The sequence below is a fragment of the Macrotis lagotis genome, chromosome X (assembly GCF_037893015.1).
Source record: "Macrotis lagotis isolate mMagLag1 chromosome X, bilby.v1.9.chrom.fasta, whole genome shotgun sequence".
Classification (NCBI taxonomy): Eukaryota; Metazoa; Chordata; class Mammalia; order Peramelemorphia; family Peramelidae; genus Macrotis; species Macrotis lagotis.
In genome coordinates, this window is record NC_133666.1 from 218,352,952 (window position 1) to 218,378,349 (window position 25,398).

Consider the following 25,398-nt stretch of genomic DNA (forward strand, 5'->3'; position numbering starts at 1 on the left):
TAAAGGTAATAGTCTTGCTGTTAGGGTGTACAATGTTTTTCTGGTTCTGCTCATCTCGCTCAGCATCAGTTCATGCAAGTCCTTCCAGGCTTCCCTGAATTTCCATCCCTCCTGGTTTCTAATCTAGTCATCTTTTAAAGCCATTTGGAACTAGGCCTGGAAAGTGGCCAAACTGTGCATACACTTTTATCTATTATTAGTCTCTCCCCCAAAGAAATCAAAGAAAGAGAAATGAAGAGGGGGGAAAAGAAGGGGAGAAACATTTAGGCATTGTCCTAAGCACTTTACAAACATTATCTCACTTGATCCTCACAACAATTCTACTAGGTAGGTCCCATTATCTTCATTTCACAGATGAGGAAAAAGCAGTTAGAGGTTAAGTAGCTGAGATAAATTTGAACTCAAGTCTTTTTGACTCTAGATCCAGGCTCAACTGAAGACATCACCAAGCTGTCCACAGAAAAACGATTGATATATACAAATATTTATTCTTCAAGGTTGAAAGCAAAAGGAGTGTCCTTTTAATAGGGAAAGGGTAAACAAATTGTGGCATGTGAAGTAAGTACTACTATGCAAAAAAAAAAATGAAAGACAATTTCAGAGGAAGTGGTGATCTTTATCAAGTGATGCAGAGAGAAGTAAGCAGAACTAGGAGAACAATTTATCCAAAGATAACATTATTGACTAAAACAACTCTGAAAGACTTTAGGACTGTGATCAACACAATGCTAGACACTCACCTCTTGGAAGTGTGGTGATAAACTTCTGAAAGAGATATATGCTTTTGGGCATGGTTAAGGTAGAGGTATGTTTTGTTCAACTGTTGTATATATGCATTGAAGATTTTTTTTTTTTTTGCTTTTGGTAGTATAATGGAGAAAATGCAGACGACTATGTATAATCAAGTTTTTTATATGTGTGTGTGTGTGTGTGTGTGTGTGTGTGTGTTAAATGGGAAAATTAAGAGGGAATTGGGAAAAAAAAGTTTCTGGAAGAAGAAGAAAAGATTTTAACTGGGGCATGAAGGAAGCCAGAAAAGAGAGGAATAGCAATGAGAAGGAAGAGTATTTAAGGCATGGGGGCAGTCAGAGAAAATTTTAGGAGTTGTAAGATGAAGTATCTTTTTTGGGAAAAAGCAAGGAGGCCAATGTCACTTAGATCACTTAGATGGGTATAAGATATAAGAAAACTAGAAAGATGGGTGGGAGAAATGAGGTTATTAAAGTTTTTGAATGACAAAAAGAGGATATATGTTTGGTCTATGTCACTCTCCCCTTTCTTTTCTCCCCATTCCTAAACTTTAGTAGTTCCTTATTACCTCCAGGATAAAACAAAAATCCCTTTTGTCTTAAATTATGTTTAGAACTCCCTGCTCAATAGTTTATGAGATTGTTTCACTCCTGTCTTTGTTCCCCAATACCTGAAACAGTATTTTGAATACATCAGACCTTCAATAAATGCTTCTGTATTGATCAGTAGCAGAAAAGTGTGTAATGTATCTTTTCCATCAAAATCGGTTGAAAATGGAATTTAAATAAGGAAAGAGGAAGTTTCAGCTATATGGAAAAGTCAATTCTGCAAAATATCTCATGCTTCAAAATTAAATTTTGGGATTTTTTTTTTTTTGCAAGGCAATGGGGTTAAGTGGCTTGCCCAAGGCCACATAGCTAGGTAATTATTAAGTGTCTAAGGCCAGATTTGAACTCAGGTACTCCTGACTCCAGGGCCAGTGCTCTATCCATTGTGCCACCTAGCCACCCCCAAATTAAATCTTAATGATAAATCTAGTATTAAATAATGCTCTTAAGTTTTGTAAGGTGCTTTATGATCTCATTTGATACTTAAAAAATCAGGGGTTTTTATTATTCCCCATTTTACAGATGGGAAAAGGGAGGTTGAAAGAGGTTAAGTAACTGGCCCAGCACCTCAGAACTAAAGGTATGAAAACTTGAACTCAGGTAATCCTTTATCCAAGTCTAGTAACCTATCCATTATATATCACCTACCTCCCTCTTGACATAAAGATTTTCTGAACAGTCAATGAATAGTTAAACAAAATACTGAGTGCCTCTTACATATAAGGCATGTTCCCACATGCCTTCCTACATAAGGAAATAAGAAAAGGAGAGGTTATGAGAAGATAAGATCTCTTTTGGACATGAAATTGGATAATGATATAATGAAATATATGAAACATGGTTTTTACTCTTAAGAAAACTCAGAATCTAGTTAGGGAATTATGACAGTCTGACTGACACACACATTACAATTCAGCAGCTATGACATGGTGGCAAGAGTACTGAATTTAAAATTAGGTAACATGAGTGTGAATTCTGACTGCTACTTACTTCACCTATGTGAGCCTGGGCAATTGAAATAACCTCAGGTCTCAGTTTCTTCATCTGCAAAATAAGTTTGGGTTAATTGAACTAGATGGTCTTTGTGATTCCTTCTAGCTCTAGATTAAAAAAATTATATTTTTTTAAGGTCCATTCTAGCACAACTCCCATGATCTATGACATGAGATGAGAGGCAACCTGAGACAGGAAGACAGGCAATAGAGATGGTCTGAGGGAGGAAGAACATATTCAAATTGTAAATTATTTAATCTCTCAGTTTTCCAGCAACTTTTTTTTTTAAGATTTTTCAAGGCAATGGGGTTAAGTGGCTTGCCCAAGGCCACATGGCTAGGTAATTATTAAGTGTCTGAGGCCAGATTTGAACCCAGGTACTCCTGACTCCAAGGCCGGTGCTCTATTACTGCGCCACCTAGCTGCCCCCCAGGCAACTTTCTAAGATAAGTTGCAGATTAGTTGCTGACTGGCACTACTGAATAGGGGTTTTCTCCTAGGGAATTCCTTGGACACATGAAATCACAGATCTAGACCAAAAAATAAAATCTTAATCAGTACATATGAAAGGCAATTATGAATTTTCCCTTTGATTCATCTGATTCATTCCATTACTTAACACTTGATGACGATGATGTTTGTTCTTCCATTCTGGAAGACCATGGCACCAGAGAGGTGATGCCATGACAGGCAAGTAAATTAGATTTGAGTGAGGGGATGCTATGTTAAGTCACCAGCCTCATTTTCTCCTCCAGAGCCATCTGGGTCCAGTGGTCAGATATGAATCAGGACAACTGGAGATGACCCTGCATATGAGGCAATCAGGGTTAAGTCCAAAAGTCACAAAGCTAATAAGTGTCAAATGTCTGAGGCCAAATTTAAACTCAGGTCCTCCTGATTCCAGGGTTGGTGCTCTAGCCATTGTACCACCTAGCTGCCATATACTAAAATGGAAGATTTTAGAGAAAGGAATATTCCTTCAAGCTTAGACAAATAACTTCCAACTATTTTAATGCATGGTAGATATTAACAAATCATAGCTGGGGTAGATGGCTTACACTTCTAATAATAATAAGGGAAAAATCAGAAGCTTCCTCTCTTGTATTTAAAGCCAAGAGAATCTCAAGAGAAAGAAGTGTTTTATTACATTTTAATTTGAGCGCAAAAGATTTAAGAATGAGGAAATATGATAGCTATAACAGTTGAAGTTTTACTTCTGGAAATCTTGATATCAGATTATTTTTTACCAACTCTAAATGGATATAGAAAATGGAATATGGCTAGACTAGGAGAAAAGGCCATTCCAGAACTGGTAAAGAAAGAAAAAAAAATTCTCAATAGTGTAGCACACTGGCATGTCATTGGAAACTCTAGGCTAAATTAAGATTGCTGCCAGATGGGGATGTTCACTGGAGAAAAAAGATAACTCAGAGGAGAATCATCACAAATTTAATTCTAAAGCCTATGTACTGATTGTAAAGTTTATGCACATGTCCATTTGGAGTTTCTAATTTTATAATTTATAAAAGCTAAAATTTGTATAAATAGTAGTTTTTTAAAAAGTGGGTAATATTAATCAGGGTTCAATCAACAAACATTTATTAAGCAAGGTAGGCATTAGAGATACAACACAAATAGTTTTTTAAAAAGTGGGTAATATTAATCAGGGTTCAATCAACAAACATTTATTAAGCAAGGTAGGCATTAGAGATACAACACAAATAGTAGTTTTTTAAAAAGTGGGTAATATTAATCAGGGTTCAATCAACAAACATTTATTAAGCAAGGTAGGCATTAGAGATACAACTTTAAAAAGTTTTAAGAGTCCTGGTCATCAGTAAACATGTTTACCTCTGGAATGAATGTAATGGAATACAAACTTTTAGGTAAGTTAACAAAGGATATATAGAAGGAAAAGGGAGAGATAAACAAGGTGGGGTGGAGAAGCAAGGTTTTTCAAGGAAAGGTCCTTGAAGAAGGTAGTACTTGAGTTACAAGAAGCAGAAGTTGAAGAGGGAATGTGTAAAGCCACAACTAGATGTTGTGTGTGGGGAACAGTGAGTGGCCAGGTTGGTTATAGTATGCTGTGGGGATGGGATCAATTAATCTGGAGGGAATGCAACCATGTTGTGAAGGGCTTTAGGTGTCAAAAAGGAATTTGTATTTTTATCCTGAGATAGAGAGGCACAGAAGCTTCTTGAGCTCTCAACTATCATGTTTACTAGGATTGAATATTAGGGAGGTAGAGTCAAAATGCCAGAGTGAGAGAATGCACTAAAATTTAGCTCACCCCTCAACAAAGATCTAGAGAATAAACCAGACTGAATTTTGCTTGGAAGAAGTCACAGTAAATCATTTTTTCAGTCCTATGTGGCTTAGGGAGATGGACAAAGAAGTCTACTAACATTGGGAAGGGGTCTGGCTTGAAGCATACTTGGAACATTATGGCACCCAGGGGAAAGGAAGAAGCCTAATTCTGGGCACCAGGCCAGAAATTTCCTGGGATCTCTTCCTGTCCCTGAGCTCCTTCATTTTCTTCTATTTTCCCCTCAAAAATGTTGATTTGTTTTAGTTCTTGATGTCTTATGGAGTTATTAGCTTCCATTTGGCCATTTCTAATTTTCAAGGAGTTATTTTTTCTATAACATTTTTGTGCCTTTTTTCAAAATTTTAAAAAAGATTTATGATAATTTATGCATTTTCAAAATCCTCTCTTCATATTTTTCTTCTCTAGTTCTTCTCTCTTTTCCCATTCTTTCTCTTCTGTTCTCACTTAGTTTTTAAAATAATTTTCTTGTTACTTCTTTAACTGTTGCTTTAACTCTTAGGAATTTTTGTTGATCTTGTGTTCAAGCTGAATTTTTCTTTAAGGTTTTACTTATAGATTTTTGGAAATCATTCTTTTCTATATTTGTTTTCCTATCAGTATAGTAGTTCTTTGTTATCAGATCCTTTTTTTTTTGTTTGCTTCTTCCTTTGTTGTGAATTCATCTTTTTATTTTTGATACTGGTAATTTGGTTTTATCTTTTTCAAAAACTCAAATTAACTTATGGTTTATCTATTTTTATTAAGAAAAGCAGCTCCTAGTTTTAATTAGTGGTGCTTTTACTTTCTCACTTTTGACTTTCAAGATTCCTATCTTTGGTGTTTAATTAGAATTTTTTTAATTGTAATTTTTTTTTAAAGTTACATGACCAATTCAACACAAGGATCAACCACAAACCCTAAGGTCTCCATTTTAGCTAGAAAGCTGGTGGATTTAGAAAGTAGAGTGAAGCATATTTTAAAATAAAGATTGAAACATTTTATTTTCTTTCTTTTTTTGAATATGGATATTGTGGGAATTTTTTTTGCATGGGTTTTATTTTTCTTATCTTTTCAATTGGAGAGGGGAAAAGGAGCATAAAAGGGGAGGATTCTGTCCTGAAAATAAAATAAAACTGAGAAAATGAATTTTTACTTAAGTTATGTGAAGGCCAGATTGGAGAAGAGATATAAGGAAGGAAGGCTTATAAACTAGGCTACTACATGATGAAGGCCTGAACTACAATAGTTGTGGTACAAGTAGCAAGAAGACAACACAAGCAAGAGATACTGAGAGTGACTATTCATGGTGTGCTGGGGTGAGAGAATGAAGAACTAAAGAAGATTCACTGGTCTTGAATATAGTTGACTAGAATGGTGGTGTCCTTGACATAAGAATGGAAGTTTGGAGGAGATCTGGGTTTAAAAGAAAAGAAAAAGATGTGATTTCATGGCACAATTTTTTTGATTGAGAGATTTGGGAAGACTTAAAAGAGTTATACATTTATTTTTTATAACCTTCATCTGTTAATTTTAAATCCTGCAGTTATTTAAAAAAAACTTTGGAAAAACATTGGAAAGGTAGGAAAGTCCAGATCTGAAGAACTTTAAAAGCCAACAATCATTTTATTTTTGATCCAAGAGGTAATAGGAATCATTGGAGTTTCTTGACTAGGGGAGTAACATTGAGACAAGAAAGACATCCAGAAGGCTATTGCAATGGTCAAGGATTCACTGGTTAAATTCATTTAAAAAATATGGAATTAGCCTTATTAATCATTTATTTCACTCATCTTTTGAGTGGTACAAGACCTCATGCCTTGTCTTTTGCAATAGCCTTCTGATTGTCTTTCTTCCCTCCATGTCACTCCCCCTAGAAACTCCAATAGTCTCCTATAACCTCTTCCATCAAGTATAACATGATTGATTTGGCTTTAAAGTTCTTCATAACCTGGACCTTCCTGTCTTTCCAGTCTTTTTTACACTTTACACTTTTACCCTCCATGTACTCTCAGATCTAGCGACACCATTTCTGATCTGCCTCCTGGCACTGGGTATTTTCACAGGCGGTGCACACGTCTGAAATCCTCGCTGGGTTCTTTCATGTCCCAGCTAAAACCTCACCTTCTGCAAGAAACTTCTCTGAATCTTCCTAGATCCAAGTGCATCATTCCCTGTAAAATTGTTCCTAAATTGCTGAAAAGTTGTTTCTACAGAATCATAGTTTAGGAAGGGGGGTACACCCCTCCCCAAGTTTACAGAGACAAAGCAACTTTCCCAAACGGGGTCAGATCGAAAATAAGCGGCAGGACCAGGAGTCCAACTCATGCATGATTTATTCCAAGGTAAATCTTTCCGATAAAAAGGGGCCAAGAGCTACCTAGCAAAGGCGAGGACGGCTCTCCAGGCCAGGCCTCCACAAGAGGCTGCTCCGGGGATGAGGGATGAGGGATTACAGCCGGTGAGGGGTGAGTGCCTGGGCCGGAACCCTCCCTAAGCGGCCACAGCGAGCGCACGGGTGGGAGGGCCGCGTAACCGGCCTGGCGGGAGTTTCCGGTCAGTCCCACCGGGCGGGGGAGGGGAGCGTCAGGGCCGCGACCCCGGGCCGCCGCGGGGCTGGAGCCCCCTCTCTCCCCGACCTGGTACTTACGAAAGAATCGCTCGCCACCAGCACCACATTCGGCGCCCGGGTTTCCCGGCCCGTTACCCCCCGGGGCGGAGGCCGCCCCGGGCCCGCGCTTTCCCCCAGGCTATCTGTCCGTGGGGTCGGGGCGGCCCGAGTCGGGCCCGCGGAGGCGGCCACCATCAGGGCCACACCTACAGACCACCAACGCATGCCCCCAGTCCCCAGCCCGGTGCCGGAAGTGCACGCCCCTCGCCCCGGTTCCCTGGGAACAGGCCCTCTTCCTTTGAATGAGTCACTAGGCGAGGCGCGGGGAGAGGGGCAGAACTACAACTCCCATGATGCTAAGGGACGCTGACGCCCCTGACACGTCAAATCACGTTTGGTCGGGTCCCGTTGGCTTCTTCTCCGCCAATCGCGCCGCACGCAGTCGTTCTTTCTGAGGCTGGGTCGGGTCACGTGCTCCCGCCTGCGGAAATGCGCACGCGCCCCGACCCCTTGGCAGAAGGCGACTGGAGTGAGGTAGATATAGAAAAGAATGAATCGGGGTTCTCTCGGAGGGAATGAATTAGGGGCTTTCGGGGGGCAGCCGGTCTGCGTAAGAGGGGACTAAAGGACGGACCCGGAGCGGTTTCTCTAGGAAAGCGTGAGGCGGCTGTGGCGGCCTGGCTGAGGTGGCTCTGGGCCTCCCGCCAGCGGCGTGGGGCGAATGGGGCCGGGGTTGGAGGGGCCTCCTCCTCGGCTCCCCCCACCTCAGTGCACTCGGGCCGCCGAGGCCCTCCCCCGAGACGCTTGGTCTCCCACCCCTGGGGTCGCCCCCCCCCTCGGACTGGGGGGACGGTGTAAATCGGGGCGCAACCTCATCCTTCCAGGTGTTAGAATCCCGGGTTTAACGGGGGGCAGCGCGTTAGATTGGTGACCCTCCCCAGCTCACGGGGTGGGTTGGAGGGAGAGCAGAGTGCGGGACCAGCAAACGCGAGCTCTTATGTGACGTCCCTCATCTGACGTCGCTTCAGAAAGTCATTGTGGTGTGGAGACAGGATGCAGAAGGAAGCAGAGCTCGGGCATTTCTGACTAATTATCTTAGGTTCAGGTATGTGGCTTGTAGATGGGGCCAGTTACCAAGAGTTAATACAATGTCCAGGAATGGCGAGGTAGTGTATGGAGGGGAGCAGGTAGGGCAGTTTGGTAACTTGGATGCAGTATTGCACTTGATGTCATAAAGACCCCGTTCAGTCTTGTCTCAGGTATCTAAGCCGTGTTGGCCTGGGCAAGCCCCTTAACTTCACTAGGCTTGAGATTCCTTATCTAGAAAATAAGGTCTTGACTTATAGTCCTTCCCACTCAAAATCTGAGAAAATGAGGTCTTGACTTACAATCCTTCCCACTCAAAATCTGAGAAAATAAGGTCTTGACTTAGTCTTTCCCACTCAAAATCTGAGAAAATAAGGTCTTGACTTATAGTCCTTCCCACTCAGAATCTGAGATATTTCAGTGCTTGGTTGCTGGGTGAGAAAGTGCTATCAATGCATTGCAAAGTGATGAAAACGTTCCCATTTTCACAAGGCTAGTATGTATCATCAGAAGTGGGTAGTGGATCCAGATCTTACCCATTCTGAATTAGCTCCCTATGCTACACTCTTTCTGTCCCGTCTGTGAGTTGTTACTATCCCCATTTTTCAAATGAGCAAATGATTTTCAGAGAAATTAAATTACTTTGTCCAAGGCCACAAAAGGAAAAATAAAGATTGAGGAATTAAAACCAATGAGAAATGCACTTTTCAATTTCATTCATTTGCGAAATAAATACCCCTGAGTGCACGAGGGTGCAGAATGCCACTGCAGAGCCCGACAACACCCCTAAAGGGAAGATGCAGATTATAGAGGTCCAATAGTCGGCATCCAGGGTGTGAACACTCCCTAATGTACAATAGTGAGGTCACCAGTTGGAGAACCCGTTAAACAAGACTCACAGGAGTTTCCGATCAGTCCCACTGGGTAAGGGAGGATAAGAGCCTAATGTTCCAAAATAGCAGGGAGCATGGTGGAGTGGGAGTAGTATTGACTCTGAATGTAGAAAACTTGTGTTCAAATCTGCTTCTCATGGTACCTGATTACCACCTGATATTACTATGTGTCACCTAGTACTTCTGATATTACTTAATAAGACGTAGTATTATCTACTAGTTCCAATACTACCTGAATCAGAAGACCTGGATTTATTGTCTGTAAAAATAATGTGAAGAATACTAATACCTAGCTGTGTGGCTTTGGGCAAGCCACTTAACCCCATTGCCTTGCAAAAATCTAAAAAAATATATTAATACCTAGAATGAGCTGATGTCAAAAAGGAACTATAGGAATGTATAAGATTGCCTGAGCATTTTGTAACCAATGGAAAGATAGATGGGGCAGCACAACTTAATTCTTATTTTGCTTCTCTTTATCTCTACCAAGATTATTTGCATGTTTGCTTCTCTTTATCTCTACCAAGGTTAAGGTTCTTTGACTTAAAAAGATAAAAATAACTAACAGGGAAAGGTAATTAAGAAGATGCTTATGAGAGTATCTAGCTGCTCCTGAATTCTGATTCCTGGAACCAGATGATAAATGCATGCTTATGTACTAAACAGAAATTGTCAGAAATTCTCAAACATCAGAAATGAATGCTGAACTGTTGTGAGTGATTTTTGACAGTTGGTGATGGCATAATTCAAGAAAGGATAGTGTCCCAATTTTCAAAAAAGATGAGAAAAAAGTCTACAAAATAGTTGTCATTGATCCAGACTTAATTTCTGATAGAACTTTGAAATGAGTAATTCAAATGATAGTGAATTTATTGAAAAGGAAGCAGGATTCACAAGGAGTGAACTTGACTTCCAGAACAGATTGGAAGGGAAATGATCTCTACATATGATGTTGTTGCTTATATATTTATATTTTCTTAAGCTAAGGTTCAGTCTGTCCGAAGGAAGGAATAGAAATTAATGTTCAGATAAAAGATAGCAATAAAGCATTTAAGAAACTCAAAACAAAACCCATTATGCTAAATTACTCTCAAGTGCTTAGATCTAGGAAGTACTGTAAAATATTATATTACTTATTATATTTCATATAAACATTGCTTAGATTTTTAGTAATGCATTTGACAATCTCATGCTATACTTATGGATAAGATAGGGACATGTGGGCAGAGCTAGGTGGATTCAAAACTTGTTTAATGGTTGATGTCAAAGAGTAATAAAGTTAATGCTTGAAGGTAATTTGGAAGGGGTTCTCTGATAGAGTACCTCAGGAGATCTGCTGGCTCTATGTTGTAACATTTTTTTTTAGTTTTTCAGTTATCAGGCATTTATTAGGTGCTAGTAAGCACTAGACATATTTTACTAAGCCCTGAGGGGAAAACATGCTCCCTACCTGAAAGATTTCACTTATAGGGAAGACATGTATCTTTTTTTTCAATTTTTTCATTTAATTTTTCTTTGACAAGTATTTTCTCTCCCCCTTTCCATTTAAAAACCAAAACAAAAAACCCAGATATGCATAGTCAGGTAAAATATATTCCCTTATTTTCCTCATTAAAAGAAATTGATGTTTTATGTTCCATTTTTGTATCGATTTCTTCATTGTCAGGAGATGGATAGCAAAATTCCACTTCAGGTTTTTGGAATTATGTTTGCTCATTACATTGGCCATTTGTTAAAGTTTATCAAAATTGTTTAAATTGTCAATGTTATTTGATTAAATTGTTCTCCTGGTTTTGGTCATTTTAGATTACTTCAGTTCATCCAAGGGGAAGACGACATGCAAATAGTGACACACACACACACAATGTCTAGTGTAAATTGGAGATAATCTCAGGGAAAACACTAGCAACTTAAGCAAATTTTAATGATATTCTGATATTCCTTTGGAAGGAGGGTGTTATCCCTTGGGAAGAATGGAGCTAGGAGGGGAAGTGAGGAGAGAGTGAGCATAGATTGCTCACATTTTAAATTTTTCAGGTGAAAGAAATCTAGGATGGATAGTTACTATTGAGTGAAAAAGTTAGGATACAGAAAGATCTTTTTATAGAATAAAATCTAATGGATAACATTTAATAGGGATAAATGTAAAGTCTTAAACTTTTCTGTTCTTCCCTGATTTATGTCTGTCACTCCTATTCTGATCTTACTTTCTTCCATTTGTTATTTTTATACTGTAGTTAAAGTAGTTTGACTTTAGTAATCCACACTGCTTCCTACCTTAAAATCCTTTACATTTTTGTCGTATTGCTGTTTATCCCTTTCTAAACCTAACCTTATTGGTACTCTGTCATCTACCCTTTTTACTTGAATGTTGCTGGAGAAAATTGTGAGGGTTAGGGAAGGGAATAAACATTAGTGCCTACTATCTGCCTGCAGTGTGCTAAGTACTTTACAAATATTATCTTATTTGTCTCAGCAACCCTTTGAGGTAGATGTTATCATCTCCCTTTTACAGATGGGGGAACAGACAATCAGAGGTAAAGTGACTTGCCAGTGTCACATTGCTATTAAATCTGAGGTCAGATTTAAATTCAGGATTAACTGATTCCAAGCCTAGTGCTTTTTCCACTATGCTATCTAGCTGTTTTATAATTTTATCTAGTCTTAACTGGGTCCCCACCCACACATGACATTACTTTTACATCTCTAAGATGTACAACCCCAAAAGTATTTCTAAATCTTTCCTCATTTACCTAGTTCATCCCCTCTTTTCTCAGGAGAGGAACTCACTATTTTACTGGGAAAATGAAATTGCTGATTTTAAAGAATCCTCCTCTTCAGTTCTTTCAATCCCTTCAACATGACCCCTCATTCCCTTTGATTTTGCTTCAGTATCTACTGAAGATGTGATCCTCTGGGAGCTTGTCCCTTTAGGCCTTGTTCACTTCCCCCCCTTCCCCAGTTGTCAGTCTTCCCCATGACATACAAATGTGATGAGCTCTTTCTATACTTGGCCTTCTCTTGACTCTGCTGTTACTTTAACCTAACATCCTTTATCCTTGTTCTTTTTCACAAACAAATTATTTTTTTTTTAATTTCTTAAATTTTTAATTTTTTTTAGATTTTTTTCAAGTTAATGGAGTTAAGTGGCTTGCCTAAGGCCACACAGCTAGGTAATTATTAAGTTGTCTGAGGCCAGATTTGAACTCAGGTACTCCTGACTCCAAGGCTGGTGCTCTATTCACTGTGCCACCTAGCCACCCTGCACAACCAAATTCTTAGGAAAAAAAAGAATCTGTACTTGTTTTTACTTCTTTACTTCTTTACTCTTGACAATATGGCTTCTAGTTCTTGATCGAAGATGTACCAATAATAACATTGCTTAATTCAGTAAATGGACTTTTTGTCTTCACTGTTTTTGACCACTTTGATCAGTTTCTCTTCTCAGATATTCCTTATTCCTTGGATTTTATTTTTTTTGACACTATTTTCTCTTTCTATTTTATTTTATGTAAGTGCTGTTTCTCATTCTCCTTTTCTGAATAAACTTCAATGTTTTACCCCCTATATTTGTGGATGTACTTATTACACTCTTTACATTCTTTTTTTTTCAAGAGAAACAAAAAACTTTATTTGCAAAAAGAAAGAAAACTTCATTTTCTTCTGACAGAATGACTGGATACCATGTAGTGTACTGTGTTCTGGCACAATCTTGTGTTCCAGTTCCTAATTTCCTGACTCAATCCAGGAGGAGATAGATTGAGACTGCCTTCCCTAACTAAAAGCAATTCTTTGCCATGTCAAGCACCAGAAGAGCCAGTCACCTGTGTCTTTGGACCAGACTTCCCTGGAGAGTTGTCCTGCTAGCCCATGTCAGATGGTCAGAACCTGCAAAAAACAGTAATGGCCTAATTTCCTTCAGTCTTTTTTGAAAAGGACCTTTTTCCTTGATGAGCTGCTACTTAAGGAGAGCAGGGAAGCTGTAGTGAACCCATGATCTTCTCAGTCTGGTACAGCAGGACTAGCCAGCAATTCCTTTATTTAGGAGAAAGATGAAGAGCACGGATTGAGAAGATCTGTGGTCAGTTCACATCAGGTCACATCCATTGTGCCTGAGCCTACAGCCTTGGGCTAAGCTGAAGGACAGTCCAAGGCTTGTGGCATCAGCCTTGGCAGGCCAGGCCGGTCTGGGCGGCATGGTGGGCAAACTCGACTGAGCCTCGGCGGCCCCGGGCCTCGCTCAGGCAGCAGCCCGCCACCGAGAAAAGGGGCACTCTTGACATTCTTTATGCTCTCTTGATCATCTTATCATCATCCTTAGGTTCAATTATCTTCTTCATGCATTTGACTGACAAACTACATCTTAAATCTCTGTATAAGTTCCTTATCACCCACTAACTGCTGCTGCTTTCTACTCAGATGTCTCAGAGACATCTCAAACTCCATATATTCAAAACAAAACTCATTTTCTTTACCCTGAAGGTTCCATTATTTTTCCTATTTGGATTGTTCTGGACCTCAACATTTTCACCTCACTCAGTTTATTCCTTCCCCTCTGTTGTATCAATTCAATTCATTTCAATTCAATTCTCATTACATCTCTTGTATCCATATTTCCTTTTTCTTCCACTCATTCAGCTATCACCCTCACTGAATCCCTTTCAGATCTCTGTACCACTGCAGTTGTCTCCTAATTAGTTTTACTCTAGACTTTCCCTCTCTAATCCATTTTTTGGGACTGCCAGAATTGGGTTTCCTAAAGCAGAAGCCAGTCCATGTTTCTCCCTTTCTCAAAAAGTTTCAGTGGCTCCCTAAGCTCTTTATAATCTGACTCTATCCAGTCTTTCCAGATTCACCTTATTACTTAAGGACAGCTAGGTGTCAAAGTGGATAGAGCACTGGCCTTGGAAAGTTGAATTTGGCCTCAGACATTGCAACTTACTAGCTTTGTGTTTTGGGGCAAGTCACTTAACTCTGGTTGCTCCGAATCCAGGGTCTTCTCCAGTTATCCTGATTCATATCTGGTTACTGGAGCCAGATGACTCTGGAGGAGAAAGTGAGACTGGTGACTTAGCATAGCATCTCCCTCATTCACATCCAATTCATGTGCTTGTCATGGCATCACCTCTCTGATGTCATGGTCTTTTTTGAAAATGAAGGACGAACATTAGTATTACTTTTACTACTTCTACCTTTGAAACCACTTGGCTTGTTTTTTTTTTTTTAACCTGACCTTCTGTCCCTTGCACAGGGCTTTGAATGCTCTACCTTCATAGATATACTACTTAGACTCTCCTGACTCTCAACATGAGTGCCACCTATTGGAAGGATCTTTTGCTGGGGTCCTCCCCGTATTAGTGTCTCCCTTCTTCCTTTCCAATTTAATTTGTATATATATTTTATTTACTTTTGTTTTTCTCTTCTTGACTCAAGGGCAGAAACTTGGGCATACAGGTACTTATTGAATTGAACTGAAATAAATGGGAGATGATTGATAATTTCTGGGTATATATGTGATCTTAGAATTTGAACTTTAAGAGACTTCAGTGCATCTAATGCTAACCCTTTCCTTTTGTAAATGAGAAAACAAGGCAGACTGGTAAAGTGATTTGCCCAATGTTACTCAGGTGATAAGTGACAGATCCAAGATTCTAATCTAGCCAGGAGTCTTCAGACTCCAAATGCAGAATTCTGTTCATTGCATCATGCTGCCCAAGTATGAGTTAGGTGATTAAGGCTTAGATTAAAAATATAATAGGTGTAAATAGATCAGTTGTTTATGTCATTTTCCAAAACCATATGGTTTGTTGACTAAGTCTCTCTTGCATACTTTTATTTGTCAACGGCAAGCATGTAGTAAATGCAGATCACCACAAAGGGGAGCGGTGGTAAAACCTTGGGAATCAAAAAGCAGAGTCCAGAGAAGAATGATGTTTGGTTGACCTGGGAGAAAGTCACCATGAGGAAAAGATGCTGAAGATAATGTTTCCAGATTAGAAAAAGGCGGGAGGCTTGGTGATGAATTCTAGAGTGAAACCTGACAGTCCTTGAGCCCTTATGCCTCTTTTTTCCCCCTGATATACTTTAATTGCTCAGTTGCTCTAAATTAGAGAATTTGAAGAAAATTTGAAATTATAGGCTTCAGGATCTTGAATTTCATGTCTTATTTGTTACATTTAACTAGATAAAGGATGGATGAAATGCTGTCTGAAATTGTGTCCAGCAAGATAAATAGAAGTGATGATAGTAGTCCAAAGGTAAGCACACACAGACCACCTAATGATGCTTTGATTTTTTACATTTCAGCAAAGAGATTTAAAAATATGATGTATCTATAGACTGTAAGTTCCTGGAGTAGAAAGACATGTATTTTGATGGTGTATCCCCCAGGTTGCCATAGAATCAAATATTTCTCCTTCATATAATTATTGGAGTGAATCTTGACTCTTCTCTTAGAATGTCTTTGGTTTGAACCTGCCCCAAACACTTGATAACTCTGTGACTTAATCTCTGTTTGTCTCACTTTCATAGCACCTACTTCCCAGGTTGTTGTGAGGATCAAATGAGCTAAATGTAAATTTATGTAGCATAGTACTTTGCACATTGTAAGTGCTATATAAATGTTAGCTACTATTATTTTTTCATCTTATCTGCACTTAATGATCATTGCTACTATTGTCCAGTTAATATCTTTCATTCTGCTTCTAGTCTTCCCTATCTCTACTCCTTCCTCTACACTGCTTCCAAAATCATCTTTCTAAGGCATGGTTCTCACCATATTATTCTCTGTTCTAAATGTTCAGTGGCTCTTTCTTGATTATGGAAAAAAATGCCAACTGCTCAGCCCTTTACGGTCTGCCTCCTATGTATCTTTCCAGAATTCATTTATTCATTATTTGCATTCTTTCTTCTAGCCTAATTAGTCTCTTAGCTGGTAACCACACTTGGCTTTCTGTTTCCCATCTCTGTTTCTTTGTGGAGGCATCTGACCTTATTATATAAAGTGCTTTTCCTCCTTATTTCTTCTTCTTATAGTCACTAACTTCTTTCAAGATTCATTCTAACTTCTCCATGAAACATTTCCTGATTCCCTGAGTCTTCTCTTCTTCCTCAAATTATCTTTTGTTTACTTTACTCCTTGCTTGTTTGATCTTCTTAGTAGAATTTAAGTTTTTTGACTGTAAGATTTTTTTAGTCTGTTTCCAGCAACCAGCATTGTACTTTTGCACATGATAATGATTTAATAAGTAGAAATTTAATTTGTACAAAACTTACTGTTTTGTACATAAAAAAGAGAAATTCAACTCTGAGGTTTCATTTACACTCAAAATTGGTGAAGATGAGAAAAAGATAACATTGAAGGGATTATGGAAAGAGCTACATTGCTGGTTGAATTGTGAATTGATTTAACCATTCTGGAAAGCTTTTTAGTTAGGCTAGGAAAGGAAATAATATATCTGTAGTCTTTGATCCAGAAGTCCCACTAATAGACATAGTCCCCAAGGTGATCAAAGACAGAAATAAAGCTCTCATCTATTCCAGGATATTTATGGGAGCGTTTTTTTTTTTTTTTGGTAGTAGCAAGGAACTAGGGGAAAGTAGTTTATCCATTATTAGAGAAAGACTAAAGACACTGGTGTAAGAATGTTTTGGAATATTACTCTACGTAAGAGAGTAATTCAAAGACATAGCAGTATTTATATGAGTTGATAATATGATGAAATATCCAGAAAAAGGAAAATAATATATTCAATAACTATAGCAATATGAATGGAAATAAACAATTAATCCAAAATGAAGGCTGTATAATTGTAATGCCCAAACTCAGCTCTAAAGACATGGGAAAAGTGCATAACCATTCCTTCCTTATAGAGGAGATGAGGGACTCGGTATGAAACATTTTACATGTTGTCAGAATTGGTTGATATACTAGTTTTGCTGAATTTTCTCTCTCATTTTTCTTTATGAGAAGTAATTTTTTTTTGGATAAGAGAAGACAATGTTAAAAGATAATAAAAAATTATGTTAAAAATTCAAATAATAAAAAGTTATTAATTGAAGAATTCTTACCTACTCATCAAAAAATAAAAAAGAATCACTGATCTAAACGTTTACCACAAATCCTTCTAAAATAATTTGAGGAGGAGGGAAGATAATTACATTCAAAGAAATTTTAATAGTACCTTGGAGAATAAATTAAAAGCTTGTATCTTACACCAGGGTTACTAAGGTGGTAAAGTGACTTCAGTTTTGGGGCTGTAATTAGTTCTTGTTCATTGTGACCATTAAGTAGCTATATGTGAAGCATTGGACCAGATACTATAGGCATAAAGATTAAAAATGGTATGACCCTTGTCCTTAAACATGATCTAGTTTTCGACTTGGAGGAATAGAACATGATACAAATTGGGACAAATGCACTATCCAGACAAAGAGCTTCAGGAATATTTTGAATAGGGAGATAATACTCTGGGGAACCACTGAGTTGAGAACCAGAGATTGATATTTTGTATATATTTTTTTTAATTAAATGAGGAAAATGGTTAGGAAAAAAAAGGAGGGTTAAGCACACAAAACCTTAAGTTCATAGACTAAAAAACTTCTTTGATATGAAAGGTTGCTAAATATTTCAGGTCATCAGTAAAATAGTCCTTTTTTTTTTTGGGGGGGGGGCTCATTAGAGACTTTACATGTTAAAGATTTAAGAACTCTTATGCTGGTTCACTGGTCTATTACTTGAAGTCCAAACTCTTGTCTGACTTTTGAGCTCCTCTATAATTTGTTTCCATCTTCATGATAAGGTTGGTTTTCTCATTGTCTTTTATATAATACATATTCATTGCTACTTCTATTTATATTCATTTGCCCCCTCATTCTTCATCCTTCCCCCTGACAAAATGAATTTTCCTAGGCATAGTTGAATTCAGTCCTCTCCATGAAGCTATTTTATGTTTACTCCAGCCCATAGAGACCTAGGTGCCAGATAGATTAATGTTTTATTATTCTAAAATAGTTTCAGATACGTATTTTGTATTTAGATGGGAAACTTCTTGGGTTTAGTGATCCTGTCTTTTTTGTACAGTAAAATATGACATATGGTACCTGAATTTACTTTATAAATACATTATTTTATTTGATCCTCACAACAACTCAGAGGGTGTAATTACTACTGTTATTTTCACTTTTTAGATGAGGAAAGAGATACAGAAAAGGGCAAGTCACGTATGGTCTGAGATAGCAATTGAACCTACATTGAAAGCCTAGCAATCTGTCCATTATAACTGTGTCATCATCTTTTAGAATCTACTAAGACATGAAAGTAGATATTCAGTAGTTATGGTTGTTTCTTTTGTATTCTTTTCAAGATGTGATTCTTTCTAAATCTTGGGAAAGTCATTTAGCAAACAGTTCTTGCTAGCCTGGCTAGGCTTGGTTGGCCTATATGGTGCTTCAAAATCTGCACACATTTTACAGGTATTTTCATTTGCTTCTTAACAGCAACCTTTTAAAGAATGTGCTAATATTTTGCCCATTTTAGAATACAGTAGTATCCTGAGACTGAGAACATTTAAGTAACTTTCTCAGAGTCACATATTTTGTGACTGAGGGTGGGATTAGACCCAGGTCTTTCTTACTTCCCCCCAATATTAAAGGTGAAAAAAGCATCTTCATTGCCTGCAAGAAACTTATCACATAGGGCAGAGAAGAGATGAAATATAAGCAGAAGGGAGTGAAATTTAGAACTAGAAGAGAATATAGATATAATCTAATCTGCCTTCATTTTAGAGAGATAAGAGGATCAAATGAGATAATTTTTGTAAAACACGTAAAGCTCTGTGTAGATGGCAACTTTTTGAGTTGAGGCACAGCTATGGGACAAGAGATCTTAAGTGAGTTTCCCAAGGTCATGTGGATAGTAAGAAATAGACCATTTTACTCCAAAACCAGTGTTGTTTCTACTGTCTCCCATGATATTTAAGAGAAGTATAGAGTATGAAAGTTTGTAGAAGGATGGGTTATTTTTGTCTAGAATCATCAGAGAAAACTTTAGTTAAGAGAAAGAACTTGAGCTCGCTTTTTAAGGGAAGGGATAGGATTTCAGGAGTTGAAGTCTTAGCAGATATTTTAAACAGGTAAGGTGGTATGGAAATACAAGCACATGTTAGCAAATGACAAGTTGGTCAACTTGGCTTGATTATAGGAGATAGGTGGGGAATACTATGTTTACTGCAAGGCAACAAAGGAAATTTAGGACTTGATTGTAGTAGTCTTTGCTAGACTAAGAAGTTTATATTTTATCCAAATAGGAAATAGGGAGCTATTGAAACTTTTTAGGCAGAAAAGCAATCAAGACTCTGTTTTAAGTGTATTAGTTTGACAATATATGTAGAATGGACTAGAGGACGGAAGAGATTAGGTTCTTTTGATGAGTCAGGCAAGAAGTAATCCGTATCTAAATTTGGGTGACAAGGCAAGGATGAATGCAAGGAATTATTAGATTAGGAATCACTAGAACTTGGTATCTGTATATTAGGGAATGAACTGGATAATTCCTGTGAATCACTGATGTTTACTTATTCTCTTTGGTATATTTGTTTAATTTTAAATTCTAGGCCTTTTAAAATGGTCCCTTCTATTTTGCCACTTAACCATTTTTTTCTTATTTCCTTTCGATTTGCCAAATTATTCAGTACTACTCATCAGAAAATTCTAAATTAACAAAGATTATTTTTTCTTAGTTTGCAGTATTTTTACCAAAGAAATCTTCAGCTTGAAGAAACTTTAGTTTGAATGTAACATTGAAATTTACTGGCATCTCCAAGCAAGATTTATATTCCTTTTTTTTTAAAAAGTGTCTGATAACTGCATTTATAAATTCAAGAAAATTATCAGGTAAGATCATGATGTAAAAATGACCAAAATCATATTTTTTTAAAATTGTGTGTCTGGTTGTAAAAAGTTTCATTCATCCCTCATAAATAACATTAACTTCAGATTGGACAAGTGATTTACATAGTAGCTATGTTTTTTTTACATCTTGTTAATTTCAACTTTTATTGGTACCTTATTAAGTGGAGGATTGCTTTACTGGTCTTGGTTTTCCTACCTTTAGAGGTCCTCTTAAACTATTTTGGCACCTCTTCTTGAATATAAGGAAGTAAGAAAGGCTTAACTGGCTTAATAGTTTGGTTTTTTCCTTTCATTCATATTGCTCTCTTTTATTTCTGCTTAACTCTTCTCCCAGGTCCATGAAGAGAGGGACTAAGATTTTAAGTGAGTAGTCCATGAAAAGATGATAAAAGTTTTGTTTTTAATACTTAGCTGAAGTTTAATAGAACTTTATTTGCTAAGAAACCAGCATGGTTTGAAATGAATTTAAAAAAATTATAGCAGATTGATGAATTTATAGAATGATAAAAGTTAAGATGTTTAATGTATCTTAAAATTAAAATCCTATATTCCAAATTGAGTTTTTCTTTTTGTTGCCAAAATTACTGAAGAAGCTTTTCTGAACTTTTAGCCTTACTTCCTTTCCTATGTAAGTGTGAATTTTCATTATCTGAAATATTGGTGAAGGAAATATGTATTTCATATTTTCACTTAATATAAATTACTCAAATATGGAGTGATTAAGTGTGACATTCTTAGACTCAAAGTTTTACACTCTATTTGGGATGATTTGTAATTCGTTTTTTTTTTTGACTCCTAGCCCTAGGCTTATTTTATTGTGTCTTGCTGTTTTTCCTGGAAAGAAAGAATATATAATTATGTGTAGTCATGATTAATATTTGTTTAGTAGCTTGAGTTTTAGAATGGATTGTAAACCCTTTCTATTTGTTGTTGTTGTTTAGTTATGTCCGATTATTCAGGACCTTATGGCCCAAACTGTCCATAGGATTTTCTTAGCAAAGATACTAAAGTGGTTTGCCAATGGCTTAAGGCAAAGGAAGCTTAAGTGATTGCTAAAGGTCACACAACTAGTAAATGTCTGAGGCTGACTTTGAACTCAGGTTTTCCTGACTCCAGACCTAGCACTCTTACTTACTGAGGCACCCAAATGTCTTCATCTTACACAAAGGCTAAATTTGTTATGATACAGAACCTATCTCAGATCTCCTACGAAGCACATATTCAAGATAAATAAATGTATATGAAATATTGAAGGATATGAAATATTGAAGGATAGTCTCTAGATAGATCCAAGGCATTATTATTGGTAGTAGATAATGAAGTTTATTCTATTGACAGAGGAAATAATGTGCATTTTTTGAAACATTAACTCTTTCATGTTTTGTACTCTTCAGAGAAAAGATGTTCAAATCTGTTAAACAAAAAAGTATAATAGTGTGTGTCAGCATAGGATTTAAGTAGATAAAATCTGGGCCCTAGATAGTCTAGACTTTGATTTTCTTTAACTCTATAATTGAGAATTTTTGGAGGGAGAGAGATGGAAAAATTGGAGTAAAATGGAAATATATGCAATTTTTAAAAGTTATATAAATCTTAAGTTTCTGTTTTGATAGCAGAAAAATGTATCAGAGAATCAAATGATTTTTAGAGGAAGAATCTTCAGAAGTCATCTCATCCACCTTAGCCCCCCTACCCAAACTATGAATTTGGTTTCCAAAATGTCTAGTAAGGGACTTCAAATTCTTTATTTGAAATTAGGGAGAACTTTGTACTCCAGTATCAACCCCTTCCATTTTTTAAAACAGTTTTATTAAGAAGTCAAAATTTGCATCTTCAAAAATCTGCCTGTTGTTCTTGGTTTTTCCTATGGTGCCAAACTTGACAAAACTAATCCCTTTTGTACCTAATGATCCTTTAACATCTGAAGACAGTTATTTGGCCCTGCCCCCTTCTCCACAGTAACCTTTCTTCCCTTCTACTGATGTACCTTGCTGCTTAATGTTTCCTCCCCTCAGGGAAATTTTCCTCAGGATAACACTGTAACTTTTCAGTGTCCCTTGTACAATGTGATATTCAGAATTGGTTACAATAATAACGAATTCATATTTATATATAAACTTTATCAGTTTATTAGAACCTACTTAAGGAAGCTGTGCATTGTAGTAGAAATAGAACAAAAATTGGAATCAGGATTCAAATTCTGACTCCTGCTTTACTGCATGTATGACTTCAAGCAAGTAACTTAAGCTGTATAAAGCTATTTTCTCATCTGCAAAATGAAAAAGTAGAACTAAATGACCCTTAATGTTACTGCTAGCCATGTATCCTCTGATCTCCATTTTACACATGAGAAAATTAAGGTTTGGAGAGGTTTAGGATACGTCTTCTAATCCAAAGCTAGTCTTCTTTCCTCTGTACCATATTTGTCTGAAGTGATTCAGTTTGGCTAAATTCGAACTGAATGTTGTCACTAAGATTATATTACCGTATTGGCTTATAATATCACACTAATGACTTCTTCAACTTTAGTAGTTCACTAAAACTCACAGGCCAACAAGAAAAGCTTTTTAGTTACATCTTTCCCCATGATACTAACTTTAGGGTAATATAAACTTATTTATTTGGCTTTTAAAGCTCTTTACAGCCTGGCCTCTACCTTTCTAGTTTGATTACACATATTTCACCTTTGCATGTTCTAAATTGGGCAGGGAATATCTGAACCGCATACTGTGTAAGGCCTTGAAATCATTTGAGACTCTAAATTCAATAAATCTAGGAGCTTTTTAGGGGTGAATTAATTAAATGTTTGATCAAATATAGCAGGCTAATTTTTAAGTTGTAATTTTGTGTGACCTGTGAATGATGTTATAAAAGTCCAAATGGCAGAAAAAAGATTCTCCACTTCTGTTCTAAATTCTTGCTGTTTCTCATATATGACTGTTTCTTCTCTTTGTGCTTTTGCATGATTGGTTCCATACACCCTGGAACATTGTGCTCTCTTTTTCTCTGCCTGGCATAGTCCCTTCCTTCCTTTCATGATTCAGCTCAAGTACTATTTTTTCATAAATCTCCTTTCCTTATTTCCCCAACTGCTAGTATCCTCCTTCTACAAGTGACCTTACAGTTATTCTGAGTAGAATTATTTTATATATCTATATAAAATAATTCTATTCAGAATATGTATAAATATATGTATATATAATGTACACACACACACACACACACACACACACACACACACACGAAATTTCTTGTCTCCTCTGATAGAATGTACTCACTTAGGGAATGAGGACCAGTACCTTAATGCTTAATGCAATATTTGATCCATTGTCAGCCTTAGTAAGTACTTGTTGATTCATTGATTCCTATAGCCAAAATAGATAGAAAATTTAAACATAAGCATATAAATTTATCCTTGTTAAGCTTCATCTTCGAATTTAGCTTTGTTAAGCTGTTGTGGCACCACTCTGCTCTTTGTATTATCTTTGTATTATTCCCTTTTTTTCTTCTTTGCATTTTTGATAAGTATATCATTCATACTTTAATCCAACTTGTTGATAAAATATCAGAACCAGGCCAAGGAAAGAGCTGTGTTCCACTTTGGTTCAAAGTCAGCTTTTTGGTGAGAATAATGAATTGAAAAGTATCAACACATTAATTCTGCTGTGTTTTTTGGGTTCAAGTTATTTCCTCAAATTATGTTTCTTGCCTTTATATAAAACCGTGAAGTTCCTTGGGTATAGTTGCTAAAATAGAAATGTGAATCTCCAAGCTTAGTTATGACAAATTAAAGTCTATTTCAGTTAATTTTATGATATGTCTTGTGACTTAAGATTTAGTTATGTGGTATATTCTTCATGTGTGTTTAATCCCTTAGGAAAATCACAATTTATCTCTGGTTTTAATATTTTTCCCTGACAAATTTATGCAGATGAAGGATTGGCAGTAATTTTTTTAGAAAGATTTTATTTTTTTATTTACACATAACTACAATATTCTTGTTTAAGAGTAAACATAACACCCCTTCCCCTACATAAATATAAAACTTTATGAGAAATAAAGTAAAAGAAAGAAAAAAATGTGTTTCAGTCTGTGTTCTGATACCATCTTCTCTGTCTTGGGTGGACCACATTCTTTATCATAAGTTCATCATAGAAGTTGCTTCTATATTTTTCCACAGTTGGCAGTAATTTTTTAAGAGTTTAGAGACGAGAGAGAGAGAGAGAGAGAGAGAGAGAGAGAGAGAGAGTGTGTGTGTGTGTGTGTGTGTGTGTGTGTGTGTTAGTGGGTACAGGATTTTGAGGAAGTTTGTAATTGCACGAAATTACGCCTTACCATTTTGATGTTCCACACCTGTTTCCATACCAAAAGGTCTTGTAACCTGATTTTTAAAATCTTAACCATTTTTGAAAGGAACCTCTTAAAATATAATTATTTTCACCTCTGGTTGGCTGTGTTTTTTGGGTATAGTATAATTGGTATTCCTTTTAGGTGGGTAGGAAAGATTGGCTACTAGGTTTTTCTTCTGTAATTTCATGCTCATTTCTCTTCCCTTCCTTGGTAACCAAAAGAACAATAGTCTTTTATGAATGAATATGCAATGATAAATATGAATATGAAAAAATAGTCTTTTAAATTCCTTGATAAACTGACACTATTTTTGTACAATTAATGTTCATAAAATTGACTTTATTGTCAAGAAAAGGCTTAATCATGTTTAATAAGCTCTATTTTCATGGAACAAAGGTGTATATGATCACCTGTTATATATTGTTAACATATTTCTGGTTGTACGGTATGATTTTGTTCTGAATATTTTTTTTTAAGTACAGGCAAAGAGTTTTCAATGTTTATCTTTTTGTAAGCTTTTGAGATCCATATTTTCCTCCCATCCTCCCTTCCTCCCCCCCCCATGACTGAATAATCTGACAAAGGTTATACATGAACAATGTTTAACTGATCATGTTTAATATATTTCCATATTAGTCATGTTGTGAAAAAAGAACCAGAATTAAAGGGGAAAAATTATGAGAAGGAAAAAAAAACATAAAACAAGTTTTAAAAAGTGAAAGTAGCAGACTTTGGTCTGCCTTCAGACCCCATAGTTTTTGCTCTTGAAGGGAACGGCATTTTCCATCATATATCTTTTAGAATTATCATTGGTCACTGAACTTCTGAGAAGGACCTAAGTCCATCATAATGGATCAGCACACAATGTTATTATTAATGTATATAGTGTTC

The 25,398-nt window shown here is 36.8% G+C and overlaps 2 protein-coding genes across 7 annotated transcripts in view; one reads left to right on the forward strand and one right to left on the reverse strand.

Moving 5' to 3' along the window:
- ARSK (arylsulfatase family member K) overlaps nucleotides 1-8,425 on the reverse strand; it is a 46,600-nt gene extending 38,175 nt beyond the window's left edge. Inside the window, exon 1 of one of the 3 annotated variants that reach the window (XM_074201316.1) lies at nucleotides 8,214-8,425. Coding sequence is in view for 2 of the 3 variants with exons in the window: in XM_074201315.1 (XP_074057416.1) it covers nucleotides 7,307-7,492 (186 nt within the window). In the remaining variant the exon portion in view is untranslated. Of the gene's footprint in view, nucleotides 1-7,306; nucleotides 8,028-8,213 lie in introns of those variants that run through there. The other 2 variants (XM_074201315.1, XM_074201314.1) reach the window with 2 other exon arrangements.
- The window catches only part of SKIC3 (SKI3 subunit of superkiller complex), a 110,152-nt gene continuing 92,327 nt past the window's right edge, over nucleotides 7,574-25,398 (forward strand). Inside the window, exons 1-3 of one of the 4 annotated variants that reach the window (XM_074201309.1) lie at nucleotides 7,575-7,801; nucleotides 15,431-15,503; nucleotides 19,986-20,139. The gene's annotated coding sequence lies outside the window, so the exon portion shown is untranslated. Of the gene's footprint in view, nucleotides 7,802-8,072; nucleotides 8,373-15,430; nucleotides 15,504-19,985; nucleotides 20,140-25,398 lie in introns of those variants that run through there. The other 3 variants (XM_074201311.1, XM_074201312.1, XM_074201313.1) reach the window with 3 other exon arrangements.